We start from the raw sequence: 21,872 nt of genomic DNA on the forward strand, positions 1-21,872 counted from the left end.
AACAATGCTTTTCCTTTGAATATAAATATTTAGTTGGGATATAGGGTACAGGATGTCTTTAAAGCTCGAAAGTCCTTTGGGTTTACTGTTTTTAATTCTAGCTCTTCCTTTTGTAGCTTGGAGCAAATAGGCGATTTCCTTTAGAGTGCATGCATGCTTGTAAGGTTATCTGAGTGAAAGATACTTATTTGATAATTTGCCATCTCAGCACCATCCCTTGGGATTCAGGGCAGCAGTCTAATCAGAGTGCCCTGGATGGTTATCATCATGATAAGCCAGCCTCCTAATCAAAGACATTGGCTTTTGTTTCAAACATAAAATTGGTAGAGTTCACATATCAATAAAACTAGATTTAGCCATAGTTTTGATGAAAAGGTCAGACGAACATCAGAGGAAAAGACCACCAAGAGACTGTCTCATGCAACAGCAAAGGGTTTATTGGGGGTCCAGCATGCTGGGGCTCAGAGCTCACTTCAGAGGAGCAAAGAACAAAGAGCCCCGGGAACAACTTGAGCAGAGCTTATATACATTCTTTGGAGAGGGCAGAGACTTTACATACATCATAGCATCCTTTAGCAAATCATCACATACCACAGGAAAATCAAATAACAACTCTTAAAACATGATTAGCACATTCACTGGTGGGAACAAGTTGGGTAAGGGTGATTGGTCAGTACAAAAGTGGTATTCATTTGAACTGATTGGTTTAAGCCAAGAGGGGTGTACGTGCTGAACTCCATGGTTTCCCAACTTGTTATCAACCACCATAAACTACTGGGGGGTCATCTGTCATCCCAGGTATTTCCCTGTCTCATGCTGATTGGTGGCTGCTAGGGGGTTGCTATGGATCTCCACCTAGCCTGACTGAGTCAGGGACACCTGGGGCAGCAGTTCTCTCCTGTTATTTGTAGATAAACAACTTAGCAGGGTGTGAATGTGCTTAGGAGTGCTCTGTGGGTTTTTCCAAGGACAAAGGTCATGTCCCTTCCTTGGACAGTCTTTGCTCTGAGGTAGAGGCTGGTTTTTCATTAACTCTCTTCATCTTACATTAAAAAATACTTCAAATGAAACAATTTATTGGAATTAATTATGGAATTCTACAGAGCCTTGAGTGATTTTAATCTTATTTGGGATTGTGACATCCCCTCCCACTCATCTCCCCAACCCTCAGCCTACCCCCCCACCCCCACTGACAGCATAGCTGCTCCTTCTGCTCTCACCTGCTTAGCTGGCTCCCTTCCTTTTAAGTTTGTACTGTAGCCATAAATACCAGACTGTGCAGGCCATGCTTAGCGAAGACTGACACATGGAGTGGCGTCATTCAGCATCTATGTTGAAAGGGTGTGTCCTACTGAGATACACTTCTTAAAGCTATGTTTTAATGCAGACAGAAATTTAGGCTGTTTTCAGGGTGGCCAGGCTCAGCAGGGCTGACCCAGTGTTTCTTAATCCTGAAGCATTAGAGATGGTTTTCAAAAACACAGTGACTCATGCCACATTCCAGATCTAAAAAATTAGGATATCTTGGAAGTAAGACTAGTGTTCCTCATGTGCAGCCAAGGTAGCATAGCAAGACATTCAGTGTTTCCCAACCCTGTTTAGGATGTTTAGGGACATTGTTTAGGAAGGGGTAAAATTGCTAATTTAGAGAAGTCTGAACTAAATCAAGGATGTATTTTGTAATCTTTAAGGTAAAAATTGAGATAATAAAAGAAGCTATAACTAAAATGCAAGCAAGGACAAATAATAATAATAATAATAATAGGCAGTGAAAAAGAAGAAATACAGACAAGAGTGAGATGAGTATAAAACAAATTGCAAGATGGTAGACTTAAAAGAAATTATGTCAGTAATTAAATATAAGCAGTTTCAGCATTCCAATTAAAATACGAAGATTGACAGATTGGCTAAAATTAGCCAATTGTAGTAGGTTTAAAATTGAAAGTATTTTACAAAGTTTAAAATTTAAGATACTTTGTGTCATGATTAGAATGGTTGAAAGTAAAATGTTAGAGGTATAGATCATGCAAAAATTAACTAAAAAATCTTATATCACTATGTTAATATAAAAAGTTAGACTTTAAAACAAGACTTGTTATGAAAGATACACAGGGGCATCTCTCATAATAAAACGAAGTTATATCAATCCTAAATCGTAGGTCCTTGCCTTGTCTTCAAACTATATAAAGCAAACAATGGCAAAATTCAAAGGAGAAACAGACAAATCCAAAAATCATTGTCAGAAATTTTAGGAAAATAAAAATCAATAAAGAAATTGAAAAATATGATCAACCAACACAATACTATAACAAACAACTGCATTCTTTTTAAATATACATGAGTTCTTTTAAATGCTCATAGAACAAAATCAAATACATGTTGGTCATAAAGTATGCTGCAGTAAACACCATGGAACTAGAATCATTATATATGTTCTGAAAAATATAAAGTATAATTAGGACTCAAGAGTACAAAGATACTGTTAGAAATACTAGGGTGCTGCTAGGAATCAAACATGTGCTCAGAGGTAGCCAGCAAGGCCAACTTTAATTCTACAGGAGGAAGTGCTGGGAGCAAGCATATTCAGGTGAACAGTTCCCCTGTTGTTATCCCTAATGCACCATTGCCCCTTGCTTTGATAGGAGGAGCTTGGGGTTACAATCTACACAAGTGGCTAATTTTAAGATTGGGGAGGGCAAAGGGAAGGGCTTCAGTTAAAATGACTACAATTGGATACAGATTGGAAAGCTCAAAATGGCTAATGTTTGGATCTTACATCCCAATTAACATTAAATACTATATTCTGAAAATGGCTTTCTATTTCTCATAATATCTAGGATAACTCCAAATATTTGGCAATTAAACAAAACACTTTTGAATAACTTACTCATGAAGAAATAACAATGTAAATAAGAGGCTATTTTGAAATTAATGATAAAGATTATAAAAATTTAACATCTAAAAACATGTGAGATGAATCTATAGTACTACATAGAAGGTGTGATAGTTTGGATCTTGAATATCCCACAGTGTCTCTTGTGTAAGTCGCTGTTCTGAGTGCTTTATAGTATTATCTCTTTCCCCTTAAATCCTTTTAAATCAGTAGTGTTGGGTTGGGTTATAGCTTAATGTAGATCACTTGCCTGCACATGTGAGGCACTAGGTTGAATCCTCAGCACCACATAAAAATATACATAAATAAAAAATATATTGTGGCCATCTACAATTAAAAACACTTTAAATAAAATAAATAAATAGGTTGTGTTATCCCTATGTGTTAAACATATAGGGGAAGGCTTGGTCCTCAATGCAGCAGTTTTAGAGGTGGGACTTTAGGGAAGTGAGTGGATTATGAGGGATCAACATTATTGGTATATTAGTTCATTGATACCTGAATGGACATCTGGGAGGCACTGGAAACTGTATACACTGGGGCATGTTGCAGGTAGTAGGTGATTGGAAAGGTATTGTTCCCAGCCTCCTCTTCTGTTTCTGCTTCCTGGCCACCATGAGAAGAGTAGCTCTGCTCCATCACACCCTCTCCAACATGACACTATACCTCACCACAACAGACTTATAGCAATGGAGCCAGCTGACCATGGACTGAAACCCCTAAAACCATGGGCCAAAATAACCTTTTCCTCCTTTAAATTGTTTATGTCAGATATTCTGGTCACAGTAACAAAAAACTAACACAGAAGGAAATGTATACTTTATATATATATATATATATATATATATATATATATATATATTTATATATATATATATATATATGTATATATATATATATATATATATATATATAAATGTTGCAAAGAACAATTTAAACACTCAATTCAAAAAATTAGGAAATAGCAAATTAAACATATAGGGGAAAAAAGAAAATTATAAAAATACCAGAAAAAACTAAAAAACAGGAAAATATATGCAATATTTAAAATTTGGCAAAATTCAGTGTGGAGCTTGGAAAATTAATATAATTGATAAATCCCTAACAGGCCAAACAAGGAAAAAAGAAGAGAAAACACAAGTTAGGAACTTAAGTGGGGGAGGGGGGAAGGAGTCATTACTACAGATCATAGAGGTACTAAAAGAATAGTAGGAGAATATTATGATCAACTTTATATTAGTAAATTTGACTACTTAGAGAAATTTGACAATTTTATTCTTAAATACAGTGAACCAAAATGGACATGAGAAGAAATTGAAAATCAAAATAATGTGATACCTACTATTTAAAATGTGTAGCATGTGTTAATGTCTCCAGAAATTAATTCCAGACTCATAAAAAAATATTGCAAATGTTTAAGGAAGAAATTATTCCAATCTTACACAAACACTCCCAGAGAAGAGTAAAAAAATGGAATGATTTTTAACTCATTTTATGAGATCAATCTCATCACAGCTCCACATAATCTAACATATAAGGAAAAGTACCACTCAGTATCTTTTATGAAAACTAAAACAATTTTTTAGCAAATCAATTTCAATGACATTAAAAGATAATACAACATGATCAGATAGGATTTATTCTAGGACTCCATGATTGATTAAACATTTAAAAACAATTAAAGCCTCATTAAAAGAATAAGGCAGGGAATTATTTCAGTAGATGGAGTAATTTGATTCAGTTGAACATTTGTTATTATAAAATCAACAAACTGCCAGTAGAGGGATTTTTTTTTCAATTTGATGGTAGGTAACTTCATACCTGATAATATAATAAATGCTCTATGAGGTTGGAAACAAGACAAGGAGGTTTTCTACCATTGCATATACTTAATGCACTGGCAATTCTCTCCAATGCAATAAGGCATGAAAAAAGTTGTCATGAAGACTGAAAATGAAAAAGTTAAATTATTTTCTGCAGATTGCATAATTGTGTGTGTAGAAAATCTAAACAAAGCTATAAAACAACTATTAAAAATAATAAATGAATTTAATAAGGTTACTGAATAAAAGTTCAATATCAAAAGTCAAACGTATCTATATTAACAACAAATAATTGGAAAATAAAATTTGAAACTATCATTTATTATAATGTTAAAAAATCATGTAACTAGAAATACATCTAATGAGAGATGTGCAAATTTTTTGTAATAGAAGATATAAAAGGTATTAAGCAAAATCAAAGATTGTTTTAAAAATGGAGTGATGTTACCATTACATATTAGATGGTTATAAAGATTACCCACTTTGATTTATAGAGTCAATGCAATTTCAATCTAAAATCAGTCAGCTGCTTTTTGTGAAAATTGTCCAACTTGTCCAAAATCTAAATGGAAATGTGAAGCATCATTAATAACCAACAAATGTTAAAGAAAAAAAGGAAAAAGAGAATTTATAGTGTTAGATATTTATACCTACAATAAAGCCATAACAATTAAAATAGTATGGTCTTGGCTCAAGGACACCTGAATAGAGTGAAGGAATAACATCCTACAATAATTGTTACAGATATACCTGACAAAGTAGTTGTTTTCAGACTATATAAAGAACCCTATAAACCTATTGAAAAAATATAGTCAATCCAATTAAAAATTGGACAAATCAACATATAATAAGATGTTTGATATCATTCCTCATTAGGGAAACACAAATAATAACAATGGTATGACACTACTTACCCACAAATTTAAAAAAAAAGTCTGACAATATTGAGCTGTAATTACAGACGTTTTGCGATCTAGAGTATCCCTATCTGTAGAATTCTATATGATCAGCTCTTCTTCTAAATTTTGAGAGTAGTAGCCCAAATCATCCCCTATGGGTTTTCTCTTGCCTTTTGCATTCAGTCTTTTTATTCCATTCAGGAGGATGCCAATGTACTCAGAACTTCCAGTACAATACTGTTTCTCACTACCACCATCCACAACTTAATCAAAGTTCTGACTTTATAACTATAGATTTTGCCCGCTTTTGAATTTTATGTGCATGGAATCATACAGTATTAACTGTATGGAGATTCATACAGTTTGGAGACTCATCCATATATTGTGTCTACTCATGGCTCATTCTTTTTAATTGTTGGAGAATATTCCAATTCCTATGTATTTAACTCTATCTACTTATTTATTCTGCTATTAATAGACTCTTGGGTTGTTTCCACTTTGGGATTATTACCAAAAATATGCTATTATGATTGTTCTTATACGGAATTACTAGGCCATGTGGTAGATATATGTTCAGCTTTCCAAATTATGTCCAAGATGTCTTCTAAAGTGGCTTAATTAGTTCACCCTTCCATTTATCAATGTATGAAGATTTGACGTGTGACATATCTATTCCGTACCTATGCCCCCTTTCTTATTGACTTAAAACTCTGAAAATTCTTTTGACTTGGCTCTCTGAAACCCTTTCAGAAGTAAAATCCAATTCTTTTCTATTTTAAGAACAGGATGCTTTTCTTTTTTTTAAAAAAAAATGTTAGTATATTATAATTATACCTAGTAGTGGGGTTCATTGTTGTGACATATTCACACATGACATAATTTGTTCCATTTCATTCCTCAGTATTTCCTTCCCCTCCTTCCTCCCTCTAATTCCCCTTTCTCTACTGGTCTCCCTTCTATTTGTTTTTTTTAATTGGTGCATTATAATTATACATGTAGTGGGTTTTCCTTGTGATATATTCATACTTCCACATGGCATAATTTGATCAGTTTCATTTCCAAGTACTTCCCCTTTCCCTCTCCCCCTCACTCTTCCTCAATCCCCTTCCTTTACTGAGGAACAGGAAGATTTTCATCAAGGGAAAGGAAATTACATTTGACCAAGCTGTAGAAAACACCATAGGTGGAGCTGAAGCTAACAAACATGGTGGCAGAGATGGTCTGAACTCCACAGTAGGACCATCCTAAGGCCATTTACCAAAAGAGAAGCCATTGGGTGAAATTAATGTCCTTAATTGAGAAGCTCTTACTTCTTAACCATGAATATATTCATTCCCCATAAATTTCCAAACTATGAAAAATTATGAAACAATTTATGATTAAGTGATGTTACATGTGAACATAGTAAGTATAACCATAAGGGACTGACTTTTAGGACATATTCCAATGCTACTAAATTTTAAGTAAGTTACATACATACTTAGTAATATAACTAAGTTATGATAAAAAGAAACCTAAGCCTAGAGATGTAGCTCAGTGGTAAAGTACATGCTCAACACCTGGTAAGGCCCAGCATTCAATCCCTGGCCCCCTACCCTAACCCCCACCAAAAAAAAAAAGAAAAATTTTTTTTTGCTTTCAGTGTTTGTTGAATTCACAAACAGGCTTATTTTTAAAATCCTATATTATTTAAGAAGAGATTACAGGAGAAAAAGTCAAACTCTACAGGCTCAGGCACCATTTCTGTTACTAACTGCATGGCCCTATTCAGTGTCTTTGTGTCAGTCTTCAGAATCTACAAAAATGATGGAACATTACACCTTCAGTTTACTGAAAAGGTTATTGTGAGGAGCAATTGAAGTGACCCATAATAACTAATCCATATGGGAATTTTAAAGTTAACAAAGCACTTTCTACATATTTTCATTTTTTAAATTTACAATAATCTTGTATTTGGTAAAGTGCAATTAAAAGTAAGGTATATTTTCTTTTATATGATAAATTACTGGATAGTCTTATTGGTTATATGCCCTTTGCCATAAGTGAAGTCTGGTGCAGGCTGTTTGCAAGTGTATTTTGCCCATTTCTCCTTGGCCTTAGTAGAAAGCAGTGGAGGGAATGACTCATAATAAGTAAAACACATATCATCTCCTGGAGATAGAAAATAAGGATAAAGGCAGATTTCCATTCAGGAGAATTTATTTGGGCTTTGGAAGTAATTTAAAATGGCTCTTCCCTCTGTTGGCAATTTGTAGCCTGCCTGAGTTGACACCTCCATTTTCAATCACAGTGAAATTGCTTTTAGTTGCAGGAATTACTGAAGTCCTAGCCCTGCAACTCTGAAACCAAGCTCTTTTTAAACTCTTTATAGATCTAGAGCAGACAGAATAAGAATGCAATCTTCTTTCCTGATTGTCATTGCATGCTTCACAAATTATTTAAATTAATCCATAGTTTGTCTAAATTAAGAGGGGGGAGGATATAGCCTGATAAGAATGTTGCCCTATTAAATCTGGATATGGTGAATTAGTCTGGAAAGATTTGTTTGCTGTCAAATAGGTCAACTTTATTGTAAAGTGGTTATTGGGTTCATCTATACATGTGGGCTAGTCTAAGAAAAAAAATCATATGTGAAGTGATTAAAATCTCAAATCAGTCTACCAAAGCCAAGTATGAGAAGCTGTGTGTGTGTGTGTGTGTGTGTATGTGTTTGTGCGTGTGCACACATGTGCATAGCATGCTTTCTGACTGTCCATGTGCAGGGGGAAGTGTGCATGTATGTTTGGAGCAAAATGTTGATTCTGTTTGTGAGACTGAGTCTTGTTTTCTTATCCTGGTTTTTGCCTTTTGGAAAAATCTAATCCAGGAGTAGAACAAAGTCTTAATCCTTACTACATCTCCAAGGCACAGAGGAGGGGAGTGGATTACCTGCTGTGAGCTCCTTGAGACCCACTTTTAGAAATCACCACTAATTGTATTGGCAAAGGTGACTTACCTCATGAGGGGGAAGTTTTAATTATTGAGCAGATGTTAGAGTCACTGAGCTTTCCTGGAGTTAAGACATTATTCTGAGACATGTCCTACAAGCCATGGGATTAGGCCTTGATTAAAAAAAAACAAAACTCCTGAAATGGTGTTTGTAATGTGTCATTCCACTTGCAAAAATAAATAGGATGGAATTAAATCAACACAGAAAGATTACTTATCTTATAATTAAGAACATTGTATGAGAATGAATTTTGAATTTATAGCAGGTTCTGGGCTGGCTAGAGAGACATATTAAATAATTTTCCTTTTTTAAAAACATCTTTTGAGACATAAATTCTCTGTGGGGAAAAAACATTGAACAATGAGCTGTCTTTTCTCAATTGATTGCCTGTAGCATTCCAAGTGCTTTGAAAAACGAAGGGAAATTTAACATTTTAAAATGATCTTTCAGCAATCTATAATTGTAAGTAAGAAAAAATGAACCAAAGTCCTAAAGTATTTAGACTTTTTGGAAACTTCATGATGTAAGTAAGCTAGGTAAGGCTGGGGATAGATCCATCGAGGATGGAATGAAACATAAACATGAGTCATTAATATTTTTTTAATGGACCACTGGAAAGCAGAACAATTAATGTGATTAAAAAAAAAAAAGAAGAAAGAGAGGTGTGGGGTTGTGGCTCAGCGGTAGAGCGCTCGCCCAGCATGTATGAGGCCTTGGGTTCCATCCTCAGAACCACATATAAATAAAATAAAATAAAATAAAGTATTGTGTTCAACTACAACTAAAAAATTAAAAAAGAAAGAAAATTTCCTGACATGAAGGGAGTTACTGTCTTAGTACCTCCTTAGAAACTTCACAGAACTTTATTTCATCTTTATTTGCAGTGCACAATAACCACTAGCATTAGTCAGGGTCTGTGAGTTTCAAGATCTTGGCTAAAATGTCATATGTTCTTAAATACAGCAATGTGCAGAGTTGAAAAATCACCTATTTTCTACATGGAAAAGAAAAATTCAGTTATATGGATCAGAATCGAGTTCATACTGATTTGCCCAATAAATGGCTTTTCAAGTTTTCTCTGGAATTGTCCTGATGATCTAATTTTTTCTCAATGTAGGCTCCAAATAATTAACAGAAAGAAGGTATAATTTTAAGATATTTGGATAACGAGTAGATTTTGATAAACTGTTTTTTTTTCTTCATTTTCCTTTAAAGTAAGTTTTCTTTACTTTTCCTATCTACAAAATGGAGAATGAAAAAGGCTGCTCACAGCAGTGAGATACGTCAGGTACACTTGTGTTTCCAGAAGGAAGTTAAAGTGTGTGTGTGTGTGCGTGCACACATGCACACACACACACACACACACACACACACAAACACACACACACACACACAGCTCCTGTCACTGTTGTACTTATAAAAGGAGTGACAGAGGTGTCTGGACCTCAGGTCATTAGAGCTATGGTGAGATGTGACAGAATATGGTTAGAACATTCCAGGGCGGCACACATCAATGTTGAACTACCATCACTGCAGACTGTAACTGTGTTGGCAGTTAGTGGGTTTTGTTACCCCCATGGCTCCCACTTAAACAGCAGTGCAGCCCCCTGACAGCAAATAGCTTTCAGAGGAAATGTCTCTGTTGCTTACTAGGCACTGTAGCCCACATCAAATCATCCACTTTCCCATTTTCATATTTTTCTGACTTGGACTCATTTTTCCGGGCTCAGTAATCTCCTTTCTGCCATTAGCCAGCTGCACTCCATTAAGTTTCTTTTTGTTTTGCAGCAATGGATTCCCTGAATTCTCAGATCTCTGTCTGCTCTTCAGCCTTGTTTCCTCCTTCTTGTGGTAAAGCACCCAGTTTTCTCATGGGGGCCTACTTTTTCCTACCTAAGTCCATCTAGATCTGCAGCTTCCAGGGGTGGCTTTCATTCAGAGACGCTGGGATTGGGCCAGAAAGGGCATATGACCCCATGGGAATCATAGGCCATTTGCTTGTAGTCATGCATCTGGCACCAGAGATAGATCCACTCCTGTGGAAGCACAGTCAGGATGGAGAACAGCATCCTGGTTCTTGTCATCTGAACCTGAATCCAGTAGTGGCTGAATTTCTGCTCATGGCCTTTTGGATCCCCCCCCCCTTTTTTTTCTTCCCGTTAAACTAGCTGGGGTTTCTAACTTCTGTTACTCGCATCAGAAATAACAAAAAGTGATATGGGCATAGTATCTGCAGTCCACATTCAGGAGAACATCAGTCTGTCCTTATTTTATCCCAAGTAATTCCACAAATAAATCAAGGTTTCAAAACTTTCATGTATATATAGATACCAGGATTTATCAAGCTGGTTTTTGTCCATAAAGGCTTTGAGTTGTATGAAAGTCTTCAGCCCTATATATTTTCTAAGTTCTAAACATGATGTCAAATTACTTAAATTAAGGGTGTCTACAAGTCATTTCTTTTAATCACAAAGAAGATACCTTAATTTTAAAAATACATGCACAAAAAGATGGCTCTCTGTATGTTTAGTTTTGCACCTGAAGATTCAACCAACCATGGATTGAAAAAATATTCAGAAAAAAAATTGCATCTGTAGTGAACATGTTCAGACCTTTTTCCCCTTGTCATTTACATTTCATTTATGTTATTTTAATATCAGTAATCTAGTGGTGATTTAAAGCATACAGGAAGATGTGTGTCAGCTATATTCAAATATAATGTTGTTTATGTAAAATCCTTGAGCATCCACAAACCTGGGTATTTTCAGGATGTTCCATAAACAATCTCTTAAGGATACTGAATATACATGCACATATATGCATATTTGTACATGAATATGTTTATGGGTTATAGAATACATATGTGTGTGTGTGTTAAATCTTTGGAATGACTAGGCCAACAAGTGCACTTCACCTATTAGATTAAAAAACAAAAACAAAACAAACAAACAAAAACCCTGCAGCCTTCACACCAGGCAGTATCAAGATATAAATGCACAACAGAGAATTTGATGTGATCAAAGTCCAAGTTGATTTGGCTACAGGCACGGTAATAAAGGGGGGTTGTTTGTCTACTCTGACCTCAAGGTTTCAAGGAGGTCAATCTGTCCACCTCAAGGCAAGGTGCCAGAGAAATGGGCCTCTGGCACTGCACCCCCATCTCCTTCTTGAACTCTCCTTTCACGCCCACTCTTCCTACTCTCTTCCAGTTTGGCCTGATTTCCCAGCATAGTGGCATGCACTCCTTTCTGGCCCATGAACTCAAGGATGGAATCAATTTCTGGCTTTAACCCTTAATGCCTCCTAGAATATGGTCTGCCTGGCTCTGGGTCCCTCACCTTGTCTGACCCTCTACTGCTTGCCCTTGACCTCCTACCTGGGCTGTTTCAGTATTCCTTGCAAGAGTAGGATGGGGAGAGGAAGAAGGTTGAGATGGAAGAGGAGCAGCTAGAAAAAGGACAGAGGTAGCATCTTCCCACATGTCTTTACCTTATCTAAAAATACTTCCTGCTGGCAGACAAGATGAAGAAATGGAGCATATGGCATATGCTTCCTAGTGCACCAGATTGTAATATCATACACTTGGATTACAAAGTCTGGCTATTGCAGCCATAAACATATGTAAACATTTTTATGTTTTGCTAAAAAGGAGAAAAAAATCACAAATGATGTATCATCCTAATGAGCTGATTATGAAGATCAATTAATTATATTCTCATGATCTAGACAGGAAGAGTGTCCTTTACTCTGGTGACATTCTACTCAGTGGCAATAGGAAATAATATGGTGGCATTTTTTTGTTTGATTTGATTGTCACCATTTGCTAAAGGTATGTTTTATAGATTAGAATTCTAGAACTGGTAGGAACTTTTAGAAATATCCCCTACCTGCCAAATCCAGCCTGCCACCTATTGTTGTAAATCAAGTTTCACTGGAACCCAGCCAAGCCCCTTCACATAAGTATTGTTTATGACAGCTCTCTCATTACATCAGCAGAGCTGAGTACTTCTGACAGTGTCCATATGGCTTCAAACCTAAAATACTTATCATCTGACCCTTTACAGAAAAATTTGCCAACGTTGCTTTAGAATACTAAAATCACTTGTTCATTTTCTTGAATGTTTGTATTTTATGGCTTCAGAAAAGTGTTTGTCAGTTTATAAAAGATTTCTAGGGTTGAATATTGTATTGTCTCACCGTATCCCAACTTTCACCAATCAAAATTTCTTTGTAGGAATAACTTACTGATATCTTTTATAATAAAGTGCAAACCCAATTCCTCTTCTTTTGGTTTTGGTTTTGTTGTTCCAGCAGCTCAATGAATGCTTTTCATATATTTAAAGACTGTCAAATAGCCCAGTTTTTGTCCCCTTTCCCCCCATAAGATAATACCCTTGTTAATATTCCCAAATCTTGACATGGTTTTTGTGGCTTATCTAGAAAGCATTGCGTTTGCATTCCCTGAAATAACAATTCTTTGTACTTAGACCTGGACCTTGTACTCTGATAATATTTACCTATTGCAGAGTGCATTCAGATATATCAACAGTTTGCATCCAAAAATACCTTGTGAGGTCAGTAGGTGTTTTTATTATGCCCACTTTCCAAATGAGATCAAGGGTTTTTATTAGGTTCAATTGGCTGATGAAGCACTGAAAACTTATCTGGTCTATGATCACATAGCTAGGAACTGATAAACCATTTTACAGCTAACCCCACTACCTAGTGTGTTGTGATGAGTCTGGCAGAAGGACATGTAACAGTTACAGTAAGCTATAGTGCATGTGTCTGGCCCTACATCCTGCTTCCTTTGGGGAAAAATATTCTGCCTTTCAATGTACATCTGCCAGCTTAACTTCAGTTCAAAATTGGTTGCACAGGGGGGCAGTGGGATCTTGGTCCTTGGGGCATTATTAACTTTTGTCACTGGGTTTTGCAGCCACAGCAAGCAAATTATGTGTTTGCAGAACTGGAAGAAAGTGTGGTTAAGTTAGCAAAAATGTATCAGCAGGAGAAAAGGTGTGTGCTTGCGGGAAGGAGAGTGTCCAATGGCATCATCTTTATTTTTTTTTTAAAGAGAGAGTGAGAGAGGAGAGAGAGAGAGAGAGAGAGAGAGAGAGAGAGAGAGAGAGAGAGAGAGAATTTTTTTTAATATTTATTTCTTAGTTCTCGGCGGACACAACATCTTTGTTGGTATGTGGTGCTGAGGATCGAACCCGGGCCGCACACATGCCAGACGAGCGCGCTACCGCCTGAGCCACATTCCAAGCCCCGGCATCATCTTTATATTCAAAGAATAATTTTATCTTCCTGTCTTTTCTGGGAGACTCATTGCCAACCCACCTTATGTTCTGGATTGTGCTGTTTGCATTTCTGTCTTTATCTACGGAACTTAGTAGACTAATTACTCTAATTACTCCCAAATTACTCATATTTTGGAGTCTGCCTTTGAAGAATATTATTTCCTGTCCCATTTCCTTATCACCTTTCGGTGTTCATGTGAAATTCTTCTCTCAGAGGCATTAGTGAAAATCTTAAGCCACAGAAACAAAATGTTATCTCCTTAATAAGAATATATTATTCTCAGAAAAAAATTGAAGTAGCACAGGGGTACTGCTTTGGAAATACTTTAAAAGATGGTACAACCATTTGGGGGAATGGACGTTTTCTAGCTTATTTATTTGAGCTATTTAGATGTTTCCTTTAGGACCAAATTATAGCTCTGATACTATCATTAGCACTTCAGATTATTGGTATAGCATATACAGAGGCTGCTTCTTGAACATTTTGCATTTTTAGTTAAACAGAATGTTTCCTTTTTTTTGGTTGTAGCTATTTACCTTTATCATTATGTATGATCGTGATTCTTGCATGAACAGATCATCTTGTTAGTTGAGTGTCTCACTGGGTGTCTTCAGGTTGTTGCAGTTTAAGTATTTATTTTCATTACTAATTTTATTAGAGAACTCCTCAATCGTTGGAAGCGTAAACCACCTTTCCTTACAAAAATGGCAGCAACTTTTCCCCCTAGTGTCTTTGTTTCTGAATCATATAATTCCTGAGTGCTTGAGGGTTAGAGAGGGCACTTTGGCTACTGAGACCCCAGGCTGCAGTTGACCGAGGCCAGCAAGGAAATTCATCTTGGGAATTGTAAACAGACTTGTAAACCTAAGGCATTTATGAGGATATCATAGGAGACAATAGATTCAGGACCTTGCTGTCATTTTTATCGTCAGAATTTGAGTGAAATGGGACTTTAAAATAGGAATTCCTCTTTTCTTACTCTTTCTTCCTAGCTTCCTGTCTATTCTACTTTTAAAATTTTTTCTCCCTATATTTCCTTGATCTTTTCTTTAGTTTGGTGGCCAGCTCTCCCTCTCATCTTGTCAGATTTCTTTTCATTCTTTTCTGTCTATAGCCAGGAAACCTTACTAAATCGCTGTCTTCCAGGGTCACAGCTTCTTTCTTCCTTTGAGGAACAACCTTCATCCCTTCTATCTTTCACTCTGTCTCTCTTTCATAGAGCTGTAATCAACAGATACAATTCTCATGTCCTTATATTTCATAGATTTAATTTCATCCTGGTAGCTTCAAACCTGAAAATGAGATAAGTGATCTGATATTTATTTCCATCACAGAACAAAGGTATGTCTTGCTCATGGTCATGGGGTTGGTGGAGGCCATTCCTCTCCCTTTGAGCTGATTGTGTATCCCCTGGGTGTGCACTCACATATTTTAGAGTTGTTGAATGTTCATTGGATGCAGGATGATATTAAATTTTGCAGGCTTCTTTCTAAATTGTTATTTATACTCCCCATGAAAACTTCAGCTATTTTTACGACAGACATTATTTTGAAGGAGCAGTGGTGACAATGACTATTCATTGATTATTTTCATTGAATTGTTCTCATATGTCTATAATATGGTCCAGTCTTTGAACATTCCTTGTTATGTCTTGTTTGTCTTAATTTCAATTGCCCTTTATAATAGCTTGAAGGTTTGCATTATTTTTACAAAATTGGTGGAATTTTTGTTTACTCAATTAAGTACCCTTTTCTTTACTCAATTAAGTACCCTTTTCTTTACTTTTTCCCAGGGTTATAGTAAAGAAAAAACTAACACAGTTTCAGAGCTCATGCTCCAGAGTGTGAGTATCTGTGTTTCAACCCCACCAAACTAGTTTTATGAGGTAGGTAACTCAGGGAGTTTGTGGAAGGGAGGGGAGAGAAAGTGAAGGGACTAAACCAGAAATACAGGGACACCTACAGTTAAAGAACAGAGTGAAAGAAGACCTTTTTTTAAGGTGTTCTATAAACCATTTAATGACCCTTGACTTAAATTCATATACTTCTATCTCTTTAATGAACTTTTAAAAATTGAAATACAAAAAAAAAAAAAAAAAACAAGGCCACATTGTGTGAAACAGTAAAGATGTGACCCTCCTGTTCTTTCCCTCCTCAGGTGTCATTCGGTGATGCAGGTTATACATTGAGATGTCAGGAGTTAATGAAGCAGCACATATGAGACATATTCTCTGGCTTGTGCCCTCAGCCACAGTCCAGTAGTGACCTTATTTCTAAGGAGTGCATCTTGTAATATGTTAATCCTTTTCTTGGAGCATTGTGTTCAAGCTTAACTGAGCACACTTCCTCCTTGAACTATAGGTAATGCAATTTGGGTGCTGAAGGATAAAGAGCATTCTTGAATCCCATACAGAAAACTTCCGTTTGATTAGATTTAGTCATTAAGCATGTTCCTGAAAACAGATTCAGAACAAATTGTTGTATATTAAATATCCTACAGTAAATGTTGACATTATGTTCTTGAGGGCAGGGGACAATGCCTTTCAAGATTTTCTGCCATTACTTTCAAAGAGCATTTGGATAGATTTGATGGACAAAAATGACAGAATTTCCCAACACAGCCAATGAAAGAAGTTAGACAAGGAAAAACAAACCTTTATTTACTGAGTGTTTATTATGGGCAAGTACTGTGCTAGACACCATATTAAATGTATTGTTGACTAATCCTGCCACCACCCAGAGGAATAGATAGAATTTTCCCCACTTTACACACAAGGAAACCAGAGTCTGAAGATAACTAATTTTCCCAAAGCCACACAGCTAATAAACCAACCATCAAGTCTTTTCACAAGAAATGTACATAATTACAATTCCCATAGTTAATTTGAGCTTTGAGTCCTCTGTGATTCCATAGGGCTTAATATTTAAGCCACCATGATGATTTCACATTTTTTTAAAGTGGAAAACTTAGAAAACAATGACCTATATAGAATTTCTAAAGTATAGCTATCTCTTTGGATGTAAAAGCCTTTATACCAACAAATATTTACTGATCTAGTGATTAATTAAATGGCAATATGAAATTTAAAAAGCAATATCAGAAAAACACTCTATTATAGGGACAAAGTAACTCAAACCAAGTCAAAATAACTTTTACCTCTTACGTCCTATAACCTTGGGGAAATTACTTCAACTTTTAAAGATGAAAACGTAAGACTAATAGTGTCCATCTCTCCAAGTGACCATTAAAACTGAAAACAGCTGTTCCATGTGGTGACACATGACTGTGATCCCAGTGACTCAGGAGGCTGAGGTGGGAGGATTGAAAGTTTGAGTACAGACTCAGCAATTTAGCAAAGGCCTAAGTAACTTAGTGAAATCCTGTCTCAAAATGAAAAATAGAAAGGGCTGGGTATGTAGCTCAGTGGTTAAGCACTCCTGGGTTCAGTCCCCATTATGAAAAATAAAATGAAAAGGACCATAGTAAGAATTCAAAATATATTATTATTATTATAAAGGATATTTAGCAGCAACTGAAGCAGTTCTTCTTAACATGTAAACAAAATTACATCAAGTTCACAGCCTGAATGTTCACTACCCAAACTGTAATTGTGACATCTGCTGTGTTTGAACTGAACAGAGATGAGCTCCCCAAACTTTGCTGTGCCTCCCCTGACAGCCCATGGCTTGGGAAAGCAGTTATTCCTCAAGGATTCCCAGTGCTGGGAGTTTGACAGTGGCCTTGATAAAGGTGAGGAAACCAAAGGATCACTTCCTGAATCATGTTACCCATTCATCAGATATCCCCTCTACTTGTGCTCAGGTGACGTAAGGTGCTGATCCATCAACCTCTCACAAAAGAGAAAATACAACCTGGCCAATGGAGCAGAACCAAACCCACACTTTGGAAAGGTAAATTATCAAAGGCAAAGAGCAGGTCACCTCTTCAAGGATCGAGGTTACCCCAGACCTGACCTGGAGTCAGGTGACCAGCTACAGAACACAGCCTTGGATGACAGCACATGACTTTTACTTACATCAATGTCTTTCTAAAGTAATAAAGTTGAATGATCTCTATTTCCTAAGAGAGCCCAGATGTCTTGTAGAGCCTCATTCTAGGATTTCATGTCTTCCGGTGGCTTACTCATTTGTTCCCAAGTTCATTATTTAATACAAATTCAGCAGCTGTCCTCTGGTACCACAGTATTCTACCCTATCTGTACCCCACCACCTGACTGTTTTTCCTTCAAAGGGTATTTCAAAATGATAGTGTTTCCAATGTGCTAACAACAAAAACAAAAACTTACCAGATGCCTGGATCTAGCCACTGTACTCCTATGTCAGAACTAAAGAGAATCAAATTATTATTACACAGAATGGCCATCTGAATTGCATGTCATTGCCACGGTTATTGCATTTCTTTTTGCAAGTCAGACATATCAAAGCATTCATATCTATACATTCTGTGGAACCACTTTGACAATTTTGAATACTATTATTGCTTTTGGAGAGACACACACCCTAGTCATGAGGCATGTCCCTGTGAAGCCAGTCTTCATGAGGTAAAGTGCTGGCTCTGAAAATAATGAACTATGTGATTTTGGCAAAGTAACTTAAGTTCTTAGGATCTCAGTTTCTTGTTCTATAATAATGATACAGAGGGCCATTAGGAGGATTAAACAAGTCAATATTTATATTGTATTTATTATGTTTATACAACTTACTATGGAACTATATCTGGTACATAGGAAGTGTCATCAGATAAAATAGGTGATCATTACACAAAAATGGAACTTATTTTCTAGTGAAGTCAGATGATAAATAAATAAGGAAGCCCAAACACCAAGCAAACCAACTGCAATATAATTAAAACATGCTCATTTTTGTCAATGGAAGACTAGATTATTTGGGTAAACCTCCTAAAAACAATTGAGCACAGAAAAAAAATGCATTTTATTAGCCTCCTGGAGCAAAAGGGAAAGAATTTTAAGCCCAGGACTCACCCACAATACAGGGATTAATTGAAAATTCTGCCCTCACTGAGTCAAGGTCCCCAAGGGGCATGATGACTTCCCCATGAGCAGAAGTACTGTATGCTCATCTCTCTGTGGGTCTACACGGACAGCTAAGTTACTTCGGCACAGAAAAGAATGGGGGTAGAGAGGACTTGGCCCTGGGAGGCGGTAACCATGAGACAATGTGTCCTGTTGCTTCCATCATCCAAAACACAAAACAAAAAAATCAAACCCTCAAATATAAAAGTAAAGTACTTCTGTCTGGCTGTTCCCCTAAACTCTTGAAAGATCTTTATAGATTAATTCAATTTTGTTGAAGGGCTTAAGTTTTCCTCATAAATAATTCTTTTGGGGAATATAAGAAATACACAATGGTATTCAAGAACACCAAGATATAGGACTCTATGAGTGGGAACTGGCAGAAGAAGAAAGAGATCTTTAAAGACTTCCCAATTTTTAAATTATCACATAAAAAATATAAAATAACTATGTTATCTGCTCTAATGCCATAATGCACTCCACTATTGTATTGTAAGAAATAAATTTAAAAAGAAAGAAAAATAACTATGTTATGTTTAAAGAAGAAAACACAAGTTTAAAATATCTTCAAGGAATAGAAAAATGATTGTGAAATAAATATTTGAATTAAAACTAGACCAGAACATTTAGAAGAAAACTTTCAAAATGTTAAGGGAGAGACTTAATCACTGTTTTAGAAATAGCAAAAGAAAGCATTAATGAATTGCCATATAGATCAAAAGAAATTACCTAGGAGGCGCCGTCCCCGCCGCCAACGCCGCCGCGGCCGGGGGCACTCGCTTCCCTGCAGCCCGCCGGGCCGAGTCGGGGCGCGGCCAGGCCAGGCCGGCGAGGCGTCCCGCTGCTGGCCGGCCAGGCCGGGAGCGGCACGGCTCTTTGTGCGCCGGGCGCTGGAGCGGCGGGACGCGGGCCAGGCGACCTCCTGCTCGCTGCCGCGAGCCAGGCCAAGGGAGGCTGCCGGGCACTGCCGGCCCCTCGTGGCGGCGCCCCCAGCCGGCTCCATTTTGTGCCGGGAGGCAGCCGCGGGCGGGGGCACAGCGCGGGCTCTGGCGACCCTGCCTGGCCGCGGTCGTCTCTCGGGTCCCGCGGCCGCCGCCCGCCCGGGGGCACGGCGGGGCCGGCCGCTTTGTGTGCCCGCGCGTCGGGCGGGCGTTGGGCCCGGGGCCGCTGCCGCGGGGCGGCAGGAGATGCACCCCGGGGGCGACCTCTGCCGGCTGCGGGCCAGGGCCACCCCGGGCACCTGCGTGGGGAGCAGCGAGGTCCCCGGGTGGAAGGAGTGGCTCTGGTTTCCCTGCAGTCTGGTTTGCACGTAAAGAACGCAGCCATCTGGCGGCTTGCGGTCCCTGGACTTGCCCCGAAGGTGGGAAGGAAGCCTTTGGGATTGGACTGAGGTTTTAATCATCTGTGGTGGGAGGCAGGAGGATGTGCAGAGCCATAAGGAACAGTAGTCTCCGAGAACAAAGAATTACGAGCACCCCCAAATCCTAATCGCGCCCAAAGTACTATAACAAGACAAGGTTAGGTAGCCGGCGACCTTTAAAAAAATGGCATCCCACTAATCCGCTTGGACTCCCTAGTTCCACGATTCCTGGCACAAATCGCTGGGGTGGCTTCAGCTCGCTTAGAATGGAAACTAATCAGCATCATAGAGTGATGAGATAAACTGATCAATAATAGCAGTGGCATTAGTTGAAATTGGACAGAGATTGGATACCTTTTTAGATAGGTGTTCTTGAGCACCACTGACAACACGGTTCTGACAGTATTTCATGACAATGGATGGTGACAGTTCTACAACAGATGCTACCCAACTAGGAATTTCTGCAGACTACATTGGAGGAAGTCATTATGTGATACAGCCTCACGATGATACTGAGGACAGCATGAATGATCATGAAGATACAAATGGTTCAAAAGAAAGTTTCAGAGAACAAGATATATATCTTCCAATTGCAAACTTGGCTAGGATAATGAAAAATGCTATACCTCAAACAGGTAAGATTGCAAAAGATGCCAAAGAATGTGTGCAGAAATGTGTGAGTGAGTTCATAAGCTTTATAACATCAGAGGCAAGTGAAAGATGCCATCAAGAGAAGCGGAAGACAATCAATGGAGAGGATATTCTCTTTGCCATGTCTACCTTAGGCTTTGACAGTTATGTAGAACCTCTGAAATTATATCTTTAGAAATTCAGAGAGGCTATGAAAGGAGAGAAGGGAATTGGTGGGGCAGTCACAGCTACAGATGGACTAAGTGAAGAACTTTCAGAGGAGGCATTTAGAAACCAGTTACCAGCTGGCTTAATAACTGCAGATGGTCAACAACAAAATGTTACGGTTTACACAATGTCCTATCAACAGATTTCTGGTGTTCAACAAATTCAGTTTTCATGATCTGAAGAAATGACGGAATGGGGAGTGGAGAGAAGTGAGCGTGTACGATTTGGGAAGAGAGACATGAGAGGAAATGACTGGTGAAGCGCTGTCTCTTTGTATATTAAGTAGCTGTAATGTAGCTTCTTGATGCTTGACTAATTGAGGTGTTAATTCTGACTTGATGAGAATCTTTTTCATGAATGATTTTAGAGACAAATTTGGATTTTAAAGGTATTAAAATATTTTTGTTTTGTACAAGAGTTTGTTGCTCTGTATGACGCCTGTATGCATTGTATATTGCAATTTATTACTGTCATAGATTTGTAGACAGTTTCTTATTTTCATATTGAATCATGTTACTTTTGTAATTCAAGTAAGCAGCTGGGTTAATTCATGATGTTTGCCCTTTTAATAAAATATAAGAGTAGAGTTCATTTTGAATGCAAGTTGCCTTTATTATAAATTTGAGTTTGTCTTAGCTATGTAATATCTTGCATGATAACCTAGCTAGATTTTTAGCACTTGCTGTATTTATT

The 21,872-nt window shown here is 37.5% G+C and overlaps 1 protein-coding gene and 1 pseudogene across 1 annotated transcript in view; both read left to right on the forward strand.

Moving 5' to 3' along the window:
• LOC144252336 (pleckstrin homology domain-containing family H member 2-like) overlaps positions 1-20,351 on the forward strand; it is a 164,552-nt gene extending 144,201 nt beyond the window's left edge. The window contains 2 exon segments of the mRNA XM_077794731.1: positions 15,701-15,751; positions 19,695-20,351. Coding sequence (XP_077650857.1) covers positions 15,701-15,751; positions 19,695-20,351 — 708 coding nt within the window.
• A 304-nt stretch (positions 20,352-20,655) lies between these two features.
• On the forward strand, positions 20,656-21,354 carry LOC144252286 (nuclear transcription factor Y subunit beta pseudogene; annotated as a pseudogene).
• The last annotated feature ends 518 nt before the right edge of the window (positions 21,355-21,872 follow it).

Source organism: Urocitellus parryii, unplaced genomic scaffold, assembly GCF_045843805.1.
Source record: "Urocitellus parryii isolate mUroPar1 unplaced genomic scaffold, mUroPar1.hap1 Scaffold_40, whole genome shotgun sequence".
NCBI classification, from domain to species: domain Eukaryota; kingdom Metazoa; phylum Chordata; class Mammalia; order Rodentia; family Sciuridae; genus Urocitellus; species Urocitellus parryii.